We start from the raw sequence: 17920 nt of genomic DNA, 5'->3' as shown, positions 1-17920 counted from the left end.
ACTTTCGAAACTGCATTCTCAGATAACTATTTATATATATATATAAAATATATATATAATATATATATACTGAAATATGTATATTAATTTTTAGTATATATAATATATACTAATATATAGTCTTTAATATAGACTATAACTATTTACTGATACCTATAGAAGTCTTACCTGTGACTGTGTAGTTCTCTCCATTGCCTGAATAAATTCGTATCCCATCCATATATAAGGAGTACTGAGTTATAATACCATTTGCCTTTTTGGGTGGATTCCAGGAGAGTAACAAAGAATTGGGAAGGGATTTGGCTACTGGTGGCTGAACCTCTTGCGGTGCTGTGGGAAAAATTAAAAAGATATATAGAGTCTAATTTTAGTTTACTTTTCTAATTCAAACTTTTCACACCCAAACCAATAAATCATGGAATAAACCAGAAATCCCATGCATGGGAATGTTCCTGATTCGTGGGCAGCTTGTCAGTAATTGCTTTAGGAACAGTACTAAATACCTGTCCTGAATTTATGAGAATTTGCCTCAATGATGGACGGGGAGTATTTACACTAGTTCACTTTACTGATGCTTGTGTTACTTCATCACAAGTATTATTAACCCATAATCCCTACTTGGGCTGTGCCTTTTAAAGCAAATTAGACAGAATCCCTACCCTTGAGGAGCTTTTGATCTAAGATAGGCAATGCTAGGGAGAGCGGTTCATAATCGATTTAAAAAGACCTATATGTAGCCATAGAAATAGCCAGAAGATACAGAATTAATTACATATGAAAATTACAATGTATGTGACGTTTTTTTTTTTTTTTTCAGTAAAGGGGGCCTGTTCATTTTCTGTAATGGTCAATGAACTGGAGTCACAGGAACTAAAAAAACTTTTAGAAATTGATCTTAAACACACCTATCGTTCAGTAAATTAGTAGTAAATTTAAGGGAAAACTAGAAATTGGGAAATCCTGAAATAATGGGAAGAAAATGGTGAACTGAATGAGCAGGAATCCCTCTGGGGTTGAGCTGTGAAGTAGGTTTGGAGGGTACCAGGCAAGACATGGACAGAGGGGAGAAAAGAGTGAGATATAGGACAATCTGTGCCATATGGAAGTTGGTGGAAGTAATTGGAAAAGGGAATAATGATATATGTCTCAGCAGAAGCAAAGACACAATAAGAAGGATGGAGAGAACATTGAGAAAACACGGAAGATGGGTCGCCAATGCTGTAGCCCAGGTGAGGGTGGTCTGGTGAGGTCAGGTGCAAGGCATGAAGAACAAATTGTCACAAGAAGGATTTTACAGACTCTTGTTTTCTGTCCTGGTTTCATCAGATGAGCCGTTGTCTTCTTTTTTTTTGGCTACCTGGTGTGGCATGCGGGATCTTAGTTCCCTGATCAGGGATAGAAGCTGTGCCCCCTGCACTGGGAGCGCGGTGTGTTAACCACTGAACTGCCAGGGAAGTGCCTCCATTGTCTTTCTTTACACATTTTCTGTGCGAGTGGTATTTGCTTTAAGGATTTAAAAGAAGGAAGGGGGAAGAAGAGGAACTGGGTAAGGGGGGTGGAGGGATAGTGAAAAAGAGAGAGACTGGCAGACTCTTTTTCCCTAAAGATCAAGGTTTTAAGTCTCCTGAATAACTTTACAACCAGACAGTAAGAGAAATGTGTTAATCCCTCTCATCCAGGAGGGAGAAATACGAAGTAACAACACTTTAAATGTTTTGAGAGCTGTTATTTCTTGAAGAGATGCATTCTGATACTCGAGCAAAGCTTTCGCTTTACAGTGCTAAAATATTTTCTCTTTCCCACTGCCTTCCTAAATGTATGCTTTCTGAAACATTAATTTATGCCAACAGTTTGTAAGTTCCAGGTACAACAAAAGTGCGACTTGAGGCGGAAGGAAGCAGGTCGTGATTAATAACGCCTCGATCGGCGTTTGGAGGTTCTATCACACTGAAATAATTGTTGCTCACGCTGGGGTTTAGCAGTTAAAAGAGACCGTGGAAATCAACCGTTGGATTCTCAATTTCATACTGTGCCATACAATCAATTCTTTTTAGTCAGACTGTCTCTAGATTTACTTCTGAGCCACAGTAAAATGAGGAAGCTTTCATTAATCTTTCAGATGTTTCATATTAATGACAAGGCTCTTGCATGAACAATGTAACAGCAATTAAAAAGCCCATTAATCTGCATTACAGCTATTAAAGATGCATGTCATTAAAGGGTATGGAGTTTGATTCATTTTCACTCCCCCCCCCCCCAAAAAATGGAGCAATTATGGCCTGGCAATGCACTTTGTCATCAAATTAGGTTGGGGTTTTGTAGCAAATGGCCTTGCAGCATTTAGCTCTTCTCCTATTTTATTATTCATGACTGAAATGTGGAAGTCAAGACCTTTGAAATTACTTTACCTTCTTGTGGAGTAGAGACGTTCAGTGCGTGCGAGCTCTCGGTACAGCCAGCCAAAGTGCAAGCAGCTAGGGTTACTGCATAGTTTTTGAAGGGTAGCAAGCCTGTCAATATGCCTGTAATAAAAGGGGACAAAAAGAGGTTTGCGTGTTTACCAGAAGAAGCTATACAGAGTATTGTGTGTGTGTGTGTGTGTGTGTGTGTGTGTGTGTGTGTGTGTGTGAGAGAGAGAGAGAGAGAGAAAGGGGGGTAGAGACACAGAGATATAGAAAACAAAAACATATGCTCCTTTAATTCATTTTCCTGCTTGTGTGCTGATTGCAGAATGGTGTGACTAGCAAGAAAAAATTTAGTCAGAAAGAAACAGATATCGTGTCTTAACACATATACGTGGAATCTGAAAAAACTGGTATAGACGATCTTATTTACAAAGCAGAAACAGAGACACAGACGTAGAGAACAAACATATGGATACCAAGGGGGAAAGGTGGCGGGTGGGAGGAATTGGGAGATTGGGATTGACATATATACATTATTGATACTATGTATAGAATAGATAACTAATGAGAACCTACTGTATAGCACAGAACTTTACTCAGTGCTCTGTGGTGACCTAAGTGGGAAGGGAATCCAAAAAAAGAGGGGATATATGAATACGTATGGCTGATTCACTTTACTGCATAGTAGAAACTAACACAACATTGTAAAGCAGCCATACTCCAATAAAAATTAAAAGAAAAAAAGAGAGAGACCTGCTTATTGTTAAGACAGCTCTAAATAGCATTTTCCCAAATGTGCTTCTCAGACGCTAATGCCCCTGAGATGTTTCCCCTGTAAAAATGCGGGATTCCACATATAGTTCGTAAAGCAGAGCCCAGTGTACGTGATAGTGAAGACAGCCATCATCCCATTTCAGGATACTAGACCTCCTGCAGAAACAAAACTATCTCATTTTCTTTTACCTCACAGTTTTCAACCTTATTTAACTAGAGAGTCCTTCTTATGCGACATGTATTAACACACATTAGGAGATGCTACTCCCAAGAGTTACTTCAGTATTTTAACGGTAGGGTACACGTATACAAATTATTTATTCACGTTGCAGCTAACAAATATGCAAATCAACATAGTTGAACAATTAGCCAATTAAATAATTATGCTTTTGTACTTCTTGCAAAATTATTAGTTTATTTAATTAAGACACCTGTCTTAAACAGAAGCACTGCCCACGGAAGTGTTGAATTAACCTGACTTGGTGGTGGATATGTAAGATTTGTTCCGCAATTAAAGGTGCCTGCAGAAACTAAAACACATTTTGTTTACTGGTGTTTATAATCAAGTCAGAGGCTCTTTATTTAGTTAATCCTGTGAATTAAAGAAGTATCAAAAATATAATTTGTGTATTTGCTCGCCATTGTTTTCTGTTGCAGGTTTTAGAGCTGTTTTAATCCCTAATCACATAGACTGTCATCGTTCTTATAAAAAGATGGTCTTACTCGTAGTATCCCTTTATCGAGTAAACCTTGATTGTTTTAATGAACTGGTATTGATGACAGCTTGCATCATTCAACAACAAATTTTAAAATACATGTTTGCCTATTCCCTTTCCCCAGGAGAAAGGATAAAATATTAAAAGAGCAAAGATCAGGATGAAGCAAAGACCACAGCCCTTGTTTGTTTTGGCCCTTCTCACTTGCCCTCAGTTCCCAGTGTTGCCTGCAAGTCTCTATTCTAGCAGCTCCCCCAAGCATCCCCCTGGGCTACCCAACCCTCTCGGCTGCACCTGGCACCAGCATCTTAGCCCGCGGCCAAAGAAGACAGCAAGCCAATGAACTAACACACATACACGTTGGACCATCTCATGCCAAATGCAGCTCTAATTTCAAAACGCCTTCATGTTGTCACCTTCTGCTTTCCCTCACTCCTGCCACTGTGACTGTCATTTCCTCTTGAATCTCCCAGATCATGACCCACATTCTGAGCTCACTTTTTAAAAAGAGGTTATTTCTCCTTCCACTAAAAGTCTTAAAGGAAAGCTTACAGCATCACACATGCATCTTCATCATGTAGTGATGTCGTGGTTAAGAGCAAAGATGCTCACGCCAGATCGCTCGGGTCCAGATGCCAATTCTACTACTGATTTGTAGTACGGGTCGGGGCAAGTTGCTCAGACCTCTGTGCCTTAGTTTCCTCATCTGTAAACAGATAATGATCGTATCTATCTCGAAGAAGAGGCCTCCCAGGGATAATATAGTATCATGGGGATATGAGAGGGGGATACTACAGTATTCACCTTGAAGTGTTACTATCAGGATTAAATGAGTTTGGGACTATAACATGCTCAACGCAGAGCTGTGTAAGGGGAGAACTCTGGCACAGAGCCTTGGTAGCCCAAGCTATGCTACCATTCCGACTCAGTTTCTGCCTTCACTGTACAATTAAATATTGATTTTTATCTTGTCAAGATCGCTAGTGATCCCTTCCACACCAGACCAAGTAACCCTTCCACGGTCCTTCTTCTCCTCTACTTACTGGATCTTGCCTTGTTCAGCTGCCGTCTAGGCCACAGAATTTTCCCAAGGAGTCCTCCTAAATTACTGAGGGCTCCTTGCTTTTCTTGAACAACTCATCTTCCTTTCACAGTCCCTTAAATTTTTTTTTTTTTTTTTTTTAACAAGGTCGGGTCCTCAGGCTTCTTTCTTCTTCTGAACACTTGCCTTTGTTAGTTCACTTCTTCTAAACATTTGCCTTCATTAGTTCATCAAGCCTCATCTCTCATTTATATCTGCAGACTTCACATCTCTCCTCCAAGCTCTGGTTCTGCATTTCTACCTGCAGGCCGTGCATCCCACGTGGATGTTCAGCTAGCCCAATCCAGACCCAACAGTCAAAACTATTCTGTGAACTTCCCTCTTCCTATTTCTTTTTTTTTTTTTTTTTAATTTTTATTGGAGTAGAGTTGATATACAATGTTATGTTAGTTTCAGGTATACAGCAAAGTGGATCAGTTATCCATATACACATATCCATTCTGTTTTAGATTCTTTTCCCATATAGGTTACTACAGAATATTGAGTAGAGTTCCCTTTGTTATACAGTAGGTCCTTACTAGTTATCTATTTTATACATAGTAGTGTGTATATGTTAATCATGGATGGACCTAGAGATTATCATATTAAGTGAAGTCACTCAGACGGAAAAAGAGTAATATCACATGGTATCACTCATACGTGGGATCTAGAAAATGGTACAAATGAACTTATTTACAAAACAGAAATAGAGTCACATGTAGAAAACAAACTTATGGCTACCAGAGGTGAAGCGGAGGGAGGGATAAATTAGGAGACTGGGATTAACATATACACACTACCATTTTTCCCATTTCTTAATACCTCCGTCATGATCCCTAAATTCCGGGTTCAAAACTAACATGTCCTTGTGAGATTTATCCCAGCCATTTTATCCTTTGAAAATCGTTGGCGTTTGTCACGTCTTTCCTATCGCCAAGTCCAAATCTGTCAATACTGCAAGTCTAAATAAGATGGGTTGCATGTCTGAATTAGTATAATGCCATGTTAACAAGTAACGAATCAGCCCCCAGAAAATAAAATTTTTAATCCTACAGTGAGCAAGGAAAATATGTTGGGACATGAAATGTTTCCTTCGTTCATCACCTAAAAACCTAGGTGGCATTGCCTCTCATAGGTGGCCCTGACCTAGCTGGGGCACAGATATATTGTGTCACAAAAGGCACAGTGGCTGTACACAGTTTGATGCTCTGCAATCTTTAGCATGAGGGTGTATCATACATCCAGATAATTATCATTGGGAAACATAAAAAGCAGTTCCATTATGTTACAAAATACCTTCCCTGAGACATTCTTTGTTTCCAAATCATAGCTGAAGTGCAATGTTGGAATTGTGACTATTATACCAACTTAACAAGAAGGTTATTAGTGGAGACTTTAAGAAGGATCATGTCAACCCAGATACTGAGTTCACATTCACTAAACGGTCTTTGGTGTTTTATTTAACCTTTCTTGCCTTCATTAAATGAGGCACTTTGTGTGTATAGGTTTATCATGAAACTCCTTTGCTAATTTCTTCCCCCCTTTAACCTTAAGGACCTTAAAAAACAGGCAATATTCCTCTCAGCAAACTTGCATTCTTCAGTTTGTGCTTTGGTAGAGAAGTTTACCAAATTGCATTTCATAGAAAAATCCCAATATTCTGAAAGAAAGATGCTGGAGAGAAACCGGATCATCTTCCAGGCCATTTATCAAAGTGCTCACATTTCCTATCTCCAGGCAGGTGAAACAATAATAATAAACACTGAGAAATGAGAGCTGCAAAATAGAAAACAGAAAAGGAGGAGAAGAAAAAGCTGATGTTTGGGCTCTTGCCAACTTCGAATCGCAGGTAGAAAGTTTGGGGTGGCTTGTAAATCACATTTTCAAAAAACGTGCCGTACTTTCTGAGTCTGAGGTGGCCTTTCTTTCCTATGTGCAGTGGGGATCTTGCTTATAATGTTGTGTCTCAGAGACAAAGTTTGTCAAACCATTGCAATAATTTCCCCTAAATACAGGTTAGTATCATCGACTTCAGTAAGAAGAGCAGTGTAAAGATTGAGCATTTTCTCTCCTCTTGTCAGGTTACACTGAGGTTGGGGTAGAAGGGGCTGGTCAACCAAGTGGTCCTCACTAAATCAGAATAACGACCAAGTCATCCTATTGCCTGAGACATGCGGTTTCTCTCTTTTGTTTCTCAGTATGGAGAGTTTACCAGGATGGATTAAAGTTAATGCTTATAAAAAGTTCTGCTATTACCAAAAAATAAACATATTCTCCCCAAGACTAGGCAAGGTAGCCTTTCTTTCTTGGATATATCCCTAGAGACCATTGAGTGATTGGCCAAATGGTCTTCCTTTAAGTGTCAGAGTCAGACTTAGATTATATACTCTCCAGAAGAAAAAGTGGTACTACTATGACAGCATATCATTACCAAACAATTATTTATCAACTTTCCTTCTATATGCTTCTGGGAAAGGTGCTATAGACTACAGCTGATCTTTACAAGGTTTCTAATCTAAGAAAATATTAGAGCTAGAAGGACCCTAATGATAACGATAATACACACATTAAATACATAAAGCAAAATGCTTGCATACATGTCAAGTGGACAAGGGCATTTATAAGATCCATGGCTGCCAGTCCAAGATAATAGAGGATCTATATTTAATTAAAGGCAAAGAGAAAAAAGGGATAATCATTGAAAGTATATTTCAGTATTATACTTAAAAGAATACTGAAAAATGTACAGAGTGACATATTTATAAAGGAATCCCAGAGAGAAAAATATGGCATATACACCATATTCTGTGTCCACAGAAAACCCAATAAGGTAAAATGGGGTCATCTCCTTGATGATCCTTAGGGTGTTTAAATTAAAGAAGTATATCCTGACGGTGAAAACTTTTAAGATTGGTTTGGATATGAGCCCCTTTTCTCTGGCAGACCACACAGAGGAGTCTTTTTACCCTTTGAATTTGAGACTGTTCCTACCTCGAGGCAGGCCAGATGACCTCTCCAATTCCCTTTCAGCCGCAAAACTCTGTGAAATCAGAAAATGGTCCCAACCATGTCAGGAAACCTGCCAGTCTCTTTTGATAATGGAAGAGGGTGAGCTGAAAAAACATTCCATAAGCATAAAGGAAGCATTATTGATGTCTTAAAAGTGTTAGGATCCCGTGAAACACAGGAGTATCCGGATTAAAATCATTGGCACCAGCCCGACCAGGACTCTCACTGCTAAGCGATAATGCATTTTGCATTAATGCTTAACATTGAGAAATCCTGATGGGCCACACCAAGGGAGTTGGAAGTAAAGTAAGTATAGTCCCTTTGAATTGCAGTCCTGTGGACCTCGGCGGGTGCAGAAAGCCCAAGCCGAAAGAGCAGGGACAGGAACGTGATTTAAGGGGTGGCAGCACATCACAGGAGGAAATTGAAGAGCCCTAGTGCGTTAGGTTCCAAACTGTGTGCTCTGAGGATTTCTGCCTAGCAGAGGGGAAGAGCCTTCTCCTCGAGAATCGTGCAGTTTAAAGCCCCTCGCAACGATTTTGGGAGCTCCTTGAATGCAGAGGGTATGACCTTTTGCTTCTTTACTTGTCCTATTTTCCAGCAGTTATTACGATGGTTTACCAAAGGTGGACCCTTGACGTTTGCCCAAAACATAAAGACCTTTCATCCTCTTAGCTCACTCAGCTGTCTGCCTCACGATAAGAGATGCTCACTCCCGTCCTACCCTTTCCAGGGAGCTAGCAAAGGAACAGACACGGTTTCTTTTGACTGATAGATGATTATTTCCAACACTTGGTTTCCCATGCTCTAACCTCGAGTTTTAAAGGAGCGGAAGAGAAATATTAATAATTGGAGGTGGCCTGACTACCTAAGAGAAAATCATTGTGGAGCGGACACCAGCTGTGCAAGCTTTTGTGCCTCTAATAAAACTGTATGCTGAGATGCAGCGAAACAACAGAGGAGTCGGCTTTGACACTGAGATTTTTATGATTAACTCTGACTCAATGCAGACAAGTATAAATGCTCAGCCTGGAAACCGAGCCTGAGACACAAGACAAAATGGCATCCTTTTCAAAGCCCAACACGTTTTGGAGAAGAAAAAGTGACTCTGTGTCTATTTACATCCTTGAGCACACTCCTCCCCCCTCCTCCACCCCACCCTCAGCTGCCAACCTAGGTGTTTGGCTGGCATCCACTGTAATCTGTTCTCCTTCATTATGTTAATCTGTGGGCGGAAAGATTTCTGTCATCTTCGAACCGCTTGTACAGCAACGGTAAACACCTTGGCCTGTCTGTAATTGGACAGGTGTCTGCATTGATGTCACCCAGCTTTTAATTCAATTAAAGAACTGGCTGCTCTGCTCTCATTACCCACCCATTTCTGTTGCACTCTGAGTCTGGCGGTGAAATCCGCACACAGCCATCACCTACCCCGCGTCCAAAGTCTGTGGTCCCCATGCAAAGATCACACAGAATATTTCAAACGGACTCCAGCAATCCAAGTGTACTTTCCTGTGAGCAAAGGCATTTGGAATAAGATGGAGAATTTGTTCTCTCTCTCTCTCTCTCTCTCTTTCTTTACCTTTAAATTCTCTGTTGTCTAAACGGTGTCTTCTACCTACTGGCCAGTAATTAGGAGCTGTCCAGCAAAAAGAAAAGCAGTCTCTAGCTTCCCCTCCCCAGGGCTTTCCTCCGTCTCAAGAGAACTCATCAGAGTACAATGTTCTTATTTATTTGCTGGCATTTCACATTTGGATCAAGAAAGTGAGGGTGGGGAAAAGCAAGGCATTTATTAAGAGGGCCATCTGGTAAGGGATCCCACACAGGCAGAGCTGAGACTGCTACCTAGGGACACAGTAGAAGAACCCACTTTTAACAGAAAGCCAGCCAGGGGAAGGAGAGCTGAAGAGAAGGGGACTTTTCTGGCTTAAGATTCTGCTGCAGTGCTGAGAAATCCTAAATTTTAAGTGTCCTACATCTCAGAAAGAGTTTTGAGCCACAAACTAACCCAGTGGATGGATGAAAGAAACTAAAATCAATCCAACATGCCGTGATTTCTGCCCATTTAAAGGAACCTCTGAAAATAAAGTTCTAACACAGACATTGTGACACAGTAACCTCATGAAACTGAATAATGGCATTTGTTAAATATGGATGAAAATTCAACGGTCTAACAGACATCTGGAAACGCACCCAGGATGCTTCTCCTCTGGTTCTTAGTAGCCTAGGAAAGTGGCATTTGTTGTTGTTGTCTTTGGGGTAATGGTTTAAATAAAAATAAGGATCTCTAGGATTTATAAAATGAAAGTCAATTTTAATCAAAAGGTAGAACAGCAAATGAGCTTACCCCAAACCTAACGTAACCCTTTGGAAACTAAAACTAATGTTTTACATATAATTTCCTGCAAATGGATTTTCTGACCTTACTTAAAATTTCTAGTACTAGGGAACACCCTGGATCAAAGACTAAATGGATTTCAATGTTTACAAATGGGAGAAACAAAATTGTTTATTCTTTCATTTTTTAACATAAAATATAGGGTCTAATCCTAGTCTTAGAGAATGGTTGAAACAGTGATTTTAATTGAACTCAAAGCATTATCCAGTTAAGATTCTCTCAGTAGGCTTATAGCTAACCTCACATTTTTCATCAATGCCTTCATGGTTGGTAAGAACTACAGAGTCTCTGTCATTTTCCTTCTAATTCTGCAATTGATTTGAAGCCACCCACTCATGTGAACTCTTTAGGGAGCATAAAGGGCCGTCACTGACATCATTAGAACTCTCCCAGAAAATATCAGACTTGACTAAGCAGGGAGTCAGGCAAGGAGACAGGAGGAAAAGAAAAATAAATGAGAAGGGAAAGTCATCCCTTATTGACCAGTGTCCTAGGTCCCCTGCTGAAAGCCTCCGATAGGATGAGCCCCTTGTACAGAGGGGGCTGCCGTTGGGCAGAGTGTAAAGGTCACTCAAGTCCACAGCAGAGCCAAGGTCAGAACCTACATCTTCTGACTCCAAGATCACTGATCCGCTTACTAGACCTAAGCCCCAGTTCTAGAAGAAGAAAGAAGGCGTGTTGAATAAATATTACTAAAAATAATAGCACACTTTTATACTAAATACTTGATTTAAATATATCTGAAAACGTGTTAATAGGTTCAAAGTTATTACTAAAACCTACTGTATACAAACAGTAGTAAAAGTAAAGTAAAGTAAAGTAAAGTAAAATGCTTATCCCTCCAAATGAGTGAGCGTATATGCCTATAGTATTCCCTTACAAAAACAACTGATTCATAAGAAACTCTACATCAGTGTATATGTGCTTCTGTGTGGTACTGAGCATAACACTTTATATGTATATATATTTGGAACTAATCAAAAACTTTATATATATATAACACTTTATATATATATATGTTTTCGATTAGTTCCACATATAGATACAATACAAATATAAAATGGTCATAAAAGTGAGAAAACAGAAAACTTGAGGTGACTGTTCCCTTTCTTTATCAAATGTGAGTAGTAACCCTTAAGTATTTATATCCAACACTATAGCATGGCCAGCATGCCCAGTTGATTACTACACTACAGCAAAATTGATGTATTACCATCATTTTTAACCACCACACAACATGTTACCAAAAAGAAATCCAAATCCTGCACCGCGAATTCTTACTGCATAAAATAAAATGAATAACTTGTAAAAAGCCCCATCTGAAGCTTTCACAATGTACCAGGAGTTCAGGCACATTGTATATTCAGGAGAGTTAGACAAAGCTATTAACTCATCAACAGTGCATTACCTGATGAAATTCTTCTACATTAGCTAAGCAGGAACATGACATCATTTCTATTTTTACTATTTATGTCATAGGCCATATTTTTGTCCTGTAAGTTTTTTCAGAACAATTTCTTTCAAGATTTACATTTAAAGAAATAGTTTGTAATAAACCACAAATACGGAATATTAATCTACGGGGTACTGTGAAAAATAGCAGAGACTTCCTCAAAATTCATCTTTTAACAATACCATCAAAACGAATTTTTCAAATTTACCTCTGATGTTTGCCTATTGTGACAGAGACCACTAAATGCCCTCTCATTGTATATTCTCTTCCTCCACAGTAAAATAAAAAAACCCTTTTAGCTGGGCAAATGGCCACTTTGAATAAGGACATTTCCAGCAATCTGTGTAGCTAGGTATAGCCATGTGGCTAAGTTCTAACCACAGAATGTAACCAAAGGTGGAGGAATAACTTCCAAAATATGTCATTAAAGTGAATGTGTACATCCTTGTTCAACCATTCCACCTTCCTGCTGAACGGAAACCAAACTAGATGGCTGATGCTCCAGCAGCCATTTTGGACCATGAGGCAGAAGTCTTGTCTCTAAGGATAGCATAGCAAAACGATGAAGAGTGTGGATCCCTGGCACTGTGAACATCTACCCCTACAGTGACCAACTGTGAACACCTATTATCAGAGAGAGAAAAACTTAATTTTGTTGAAGTCACTGTTATTTGGGGTTCTCTGTCTCTCAAGAAAAATATAATAAAAAATGAAAAACTTATCTCTACTGCTTTTGCCCCATAAAACTCATTTTTAATATAATATTATACTTTAGAGAAAGTACCGCTTGTTACGTATATTTTACCATTAATTTTAAAAATCAGGAAAAAACAAAAGCAGATTGTAACAGTAGGATCTAGCACTAACCCAGAACATAGTAGATAATGGTTTTGTTTTTAATAAATGAATAGTTTCTGCTCTGTGTCATTATCAGCTTTGCAGCAGCATGGCTTCCATTATTTTAAATTGCAAATATATAGTCCCTGAGCTTCATTATGAGGTGTAAGTTTTGGAACTAATTTTTAGATTCTATTCATCCTATCAACATTTTTTCCCCGTTGGGAATATGTATGTTAAGTTCCAAATATATATCTAAGTTGTGGTAGTTCTGCATATTATTTCATAAAATTAGAGAACTATAGAACTGCAGAACCAGTAGTTCAAAACTCAACTCAGCATGGTAAGACAATAGTAACATTACGTTAACTACAGGGTTAGCACCAAAACCCTGCATTTGTTTCTTTATCTCTTCCTTCATTCCTTCAAGAAAAGTGTATGGATTACCTACCTTGAGCAAGTTACTAAACAAGACTTAAATATAAACCATGATACTTGTCCTCTGGGAGCTTACTGTCTAATGCAAAAATAGAATGGGTGTACAAAGAGCAGCCATAGGCAGTTTTAACAACTGTGGAGTAAGACTTCTCAGCTGAATAGAAAAAAACGTACAGGGCAGGGAAGTTTTTATTAGTTATCTCTCTACAGGCTTCTCAGGCAAGTATAGTAATTATACATATATATAATATATAGCAAATATAATATATACGTATATGTGTGCATATACATACACATAGAGTAGAATCTTACTTATGGATGGACTAATGGTTGGGGTTAAGTTCCAAAGTCGGGCATAAGGCAAAAATCACTCATGATTTAAAGTCCCCTTGACAACTCCTTATACTGCCCATAAAGTACAATGCATTTGACTTTGTGTATGCCTCTAATTCTTCATTAATCAATGATTCTCTATGGCTCTTAGTTCTTCATTCTTTTTGTAGACACCCCAATGGTGTCTACAAACAAGAGTTTCCCTTTTCTGTCAATAGTTGGGAAACCCTAAGATTATTCACACATTCTTTCCTTCTAACAGGTATTGATAGTTTCGGGATTGGATAGCATCCTTTGCCTGTAAGATTACTTTAAGAGTCTTTTCACTCTTTTTTTTCATGCCTTCCCCACTTCCAAGGTGTGTGGTTAAATGTATGTAACTGAAATACACAGATGAGACTTCACTACGAGATTAATTGTATGCGCGGAATTGCACTGGTCTCCTTCTTCTCTGGATCTAATGGGCATTTTGCATTTTGTACATAAATAGAGAACTCTCTGCCCTTCTAATGGGCATCGTGGCCTGGGGGCTGAGAGGGTTGGGTTTGTTAGAAATGCAGAATCTCACACCACAGTCCCAGACCTACCGAATGAGAATCTGCAGTTTACAGAGATCCCAAGTAATTCTCACTTCCTTTGCACTAGCAGCTTTCAGAAGCACCACCCTTAAGGGTCAGAGGCCCTACTTACACTGCCTCTATTTCTTCACTTGCCCTACCACCGTTCTGCCCACAAAGCTAATGCTGTTGGAACAAGGGGCAGGAACAAACAAAGCAGGAGTAAATTCAAGCCCAGCAGGTGAAAATGATCCCTTCTCACCTGGCCACGCCCCTCACCCCAGTGGTTTTTAATATGTGGTCCACTGACCTCTGCAAGAGCATGGACTAGAACACTTGGTAAAGGCAGATTTCTCAATCCTAGCCCAAATACACAGACTCTTGTGCACGGAGCCCAAGAATCTGCATTTTATAAGCAATCCAGGAATCCCCTTATGACCAGTAGAGCTGAGACTCACTAATTATTACTACTAGCTGTGGAAGAGACAGAAAAATGAGAGACTTTCAATACGGAACCCACTTGTTTCAGGTAGAAGAAAATGATGTCTACTGTATATGAGGACTGAACCAGTTTTCACAGCAAAAGCTATATTATCAGTTGCATGATAAATTAAAATGTCTTTCTTTTTTTTTCCATAAATTTAGATTTATGTGGGTCATCTGAAAGATTATTACTACTGGTTCATCAGCTAAGCTATAGTAAATAATAAATATGATTATCATTACCCGAAGAAGGAATATAACTCCTAGAGCTTAGCTCAATGTAATGTGACAATAAAACTGAGAAAATATCTTCTGCGTACCAAGTACATTCCTAGCACTATGCCAGGTGCTGTACTAATCATGCCGATAATTAAGTCTACATGTTTAAGCATCTTCAAGAAAGAAATTAAAAAAAAATTGTATATGTGCAAATTCTTGAATGCATTCATTCTTGATAGAATTTCAAATCAGATTGGGAAGGGTCTTTCTGAGCAGCCCTGGGTTTGAAGGGAAATGCCAGGGCTGTCTCTCTGGGCAGCAGCTTTGGACGTTGAAAGTGCTGGAGGGAAAACCAGCAGGAGCTACGCAGAGTTAATTGGAGCCCTTTGCAACTAGTCTAAAGATACACTGGAGTGATAACTGCAGGGCTTTCTACCCTGAGGCTCCAGCTGAGAAAATGAACTTTCAAGAACTCCCTGCTCTGAACCCTGGCCTTCCGAGGGCACAGAATCCAGACTCTGTGGCCCAAAGGGGCCCATTTGTACCTCAGTGGGGCTGTTAACCCTTGGACTCTCCATGCTACTGGGATTTATCACATTTAATCCTCCAGTAGCCAAATTCATGATTGGTAAATATTCTGTCTCACGCTTCTATTGTTCCAGCTCTCTTAGTTAATATTCATCTTTTTATTTTCTTTTGCCTTCTGCATTTTGTAAAGTCTGACCATAATTTCCCACTTCTTCCCAAGAATCATTTCACTTAATTTTTTGTTGTCCTGTGATTTTCCTTTGCTAATTTTATTACTTACTTTTAATAGCTCATCATTTTTTTTTTTTTTTTTTTTTGCAGTACGCGGGCCTCTGACTGCTGTGGCCTCTCCCGTTGCGGAGCACAGGCTCCGTATGCGCAGGCTCAGCGGCCATGGCTCACGGGCCCAGCCGCTCCGCGGCATGTGGGATCTTCCTGGACCGGGGCATGAACCCGTGTCCCCTGCGTCGGCAGGCGGACTCTCAACCACTGCGCCACCAGGGAAGCCCTCATCATTTTTATATAAGCATTTCTCTTTCTTTTTTTTTTTTTTTTTTTTTCCTGTATTTGCAAGTTGCAGTTGGGAGGTGGAAGTTGTCATAAGAACTTCTGGTTAAAATAGAGACTTGATCACTGGTGTCAAACAGTGATCAGTGTTTGAACAGTGTTTCCCAATGCTGGCTGTACAACAGAGTTACCTGCTGACACTTTTAAAACACCAATACCCAGGCTATTATTCTAAACCAAAACGTCAGACTCTTCAGGTGAGACCTGGACATCAATATTTTTTAAAGCTCCCCAGGTGGGTCAGTGTGCACCCATGGTTGAGAACTACTACCTTATAAGAATACCAAGGAGGGGCTTCCCTGGTGGCGCAGTGGTTAAGAATCTGCCTGCCAATGCAGGGGACGTGGGTTCGAGCCCTATTCTGGGAAGATCTCACGTGCCACAGAGCAACTAAGCCCCTGCACCGCAACTACTGAGCCTGAACTCTAGAGCCCGCAAGCCACAACTACTGAGCCCACACGCTGCAACTACTGAAGCCTGCGTGCCTATAGCCTGTGCTCCACAACAAGAGAAGCCATCGCGGTGAGAGGCCCGCACACCACAACGAAGAGGGGCCCCCGTTCACCACAACTAGAGAAAGCCCACGTGCAGCAACGGAGATCCAACACAGCCAAAAATAAGACAATAAATAAATTTTTAAAAAAAGACTGAAGTAGAAGAATTAAGTACTCATCTCAGAAGATTCAAACAGCAGAATCAATACTGCCAAAATCAGAAAAGGAAAAAGGAAAAAAACTGTGAAGCAAAAACCCAGAATTCAGAAACTGAATAGTATAAAGATAACAATTAATTCATTGAACATTTACTATGTGCCTGTTTATCAGCAAAATATTCTATGGAGGTAATTCATTGTTTTTTTTTATCTTTGCAACAATTCCATAACATGAAGAAGGTTTTTACCCCCAGTTTATGTATGAGGAAACTCCAATATAGTGATATGTTTTTAAATTTGCCTGAGATCAGACAGTTGATAAGTGACATAACTAGATTGATTTGACTCTGCAAGCTGTGTCCTGGACTGCTAAAATGAGGACAAACTGGGAAGAAATATACAATATTGGAAACTGTTATTTCTTACCAGAAGTAATGATGATATACACAATAGCAAACTTTCCAAGCCAAAGAAAGACCCAATTGTGAAGAAAGAAGAGCTCATTATATAAAAGAAGAAAAATGTAATGAAAAGAAACCAACACATTTTATGATCACTTACTTGGTTAAGGACCCTATGTGAACCAACAAACCTAAATTGTCTTATACATCCAATATCAGTATTGTTCATTCAAATAAATACCACTCAAACAACCAAAAATTAAACATAAAAATCTCAACAAATGTCACCTCAGAAATGCTAAACGGGGATTACTTTCAAGATCAATAGCAAAACTACTCATGAACTACTTTATTGTCCTCTCTCTTGGTACCCTGTTATCTCAACTAATTGGCAAAGCAGCTGCCACCAACCAATCTCCACACTCCTAACATCTCCACCAAATCCAGGTTTCTGGCTCTCTACTTTCTCCCCCCTCCCCCCTCACTTTCTAGTATTCTTTTTTCTTTACTGTGAAATCTCTGACTTTGATACTTACTCAGCCTGGCTTTGGGGCTTTTCAATTCACACTCCCCTCCCTCAATAGACTGATTCGTCACAATAAAAGTCCACCTGGCAGTACCAGAGTTCTCCACGATCTTTAAGATTACCTCCTATGTACTTCCTTGTCTGTTCATTTCACAACTGTGAGCAACAGATACATCTTTAAAACTCTTTGGGGGAAAAAGTTGAAGAATTCATAGTCCACACAGGCCAGAACAGAAATAAAGGAATAGCAACAACAACAAAAAGTACTGAAACACAATAACAAACAAAACTGGAAAGCATGAAATATGATGACAGAAATAAGAGCAATCAATTGTATAAATCATAAAAATAAATGTGAGTTAAACTCCTCTACTAAAGTACGGAGAATTTTAAGTTGAATGTAAAACTAAATCAAACTAGATTCTATTTACAGAGATACACTGAAAGCAATGTGACTTTAAAGGTTAATATACAAATGATGAATGTAAACGTAAAAAGAAAAAGAAAAATACAAACAAAAAGCAAGTTACCAAAGAAACTGAT

The 17920-nt window shown here is 39.3% G+C and overlaps 1 protein-coding gene across 1 annotated transcript in view; it reads right to left on the bottom strand.

The window, feature by feature from the left end:
- Positions 1–17920, bottom strand: part of USH2A (usherin) — an 815986-nt gene that overhangs the window by 458077 nt on the left and 339989 nt on the right. Inside the window, 2 exon segments of the mRNA XM_032639255.1 lie at positions 169–330; positions 2409–2522. Coding sequence (XP_032495146.1) covers positions 169–330; positions 2409–2522 — 276 coding nt within the window.

Source organism: Phocoena sinus, chromosome 1, assembly GCF_008692025.1.
Source record: "Phocoena sinus isolate mPhoSin1 chromosome 1, mPhoSin1.pri, whole genome shotgun sequence".
NCBI classification, from domain to species: Eukaryota; Metazoa; Chordata; class Mammalia; order Artiodactyla; family Phocoenidae; genus Phocoena; species Phocoena sinus.
This window is presented reverse-complemented; position numbering and strand designations above follow the sequence as displayed.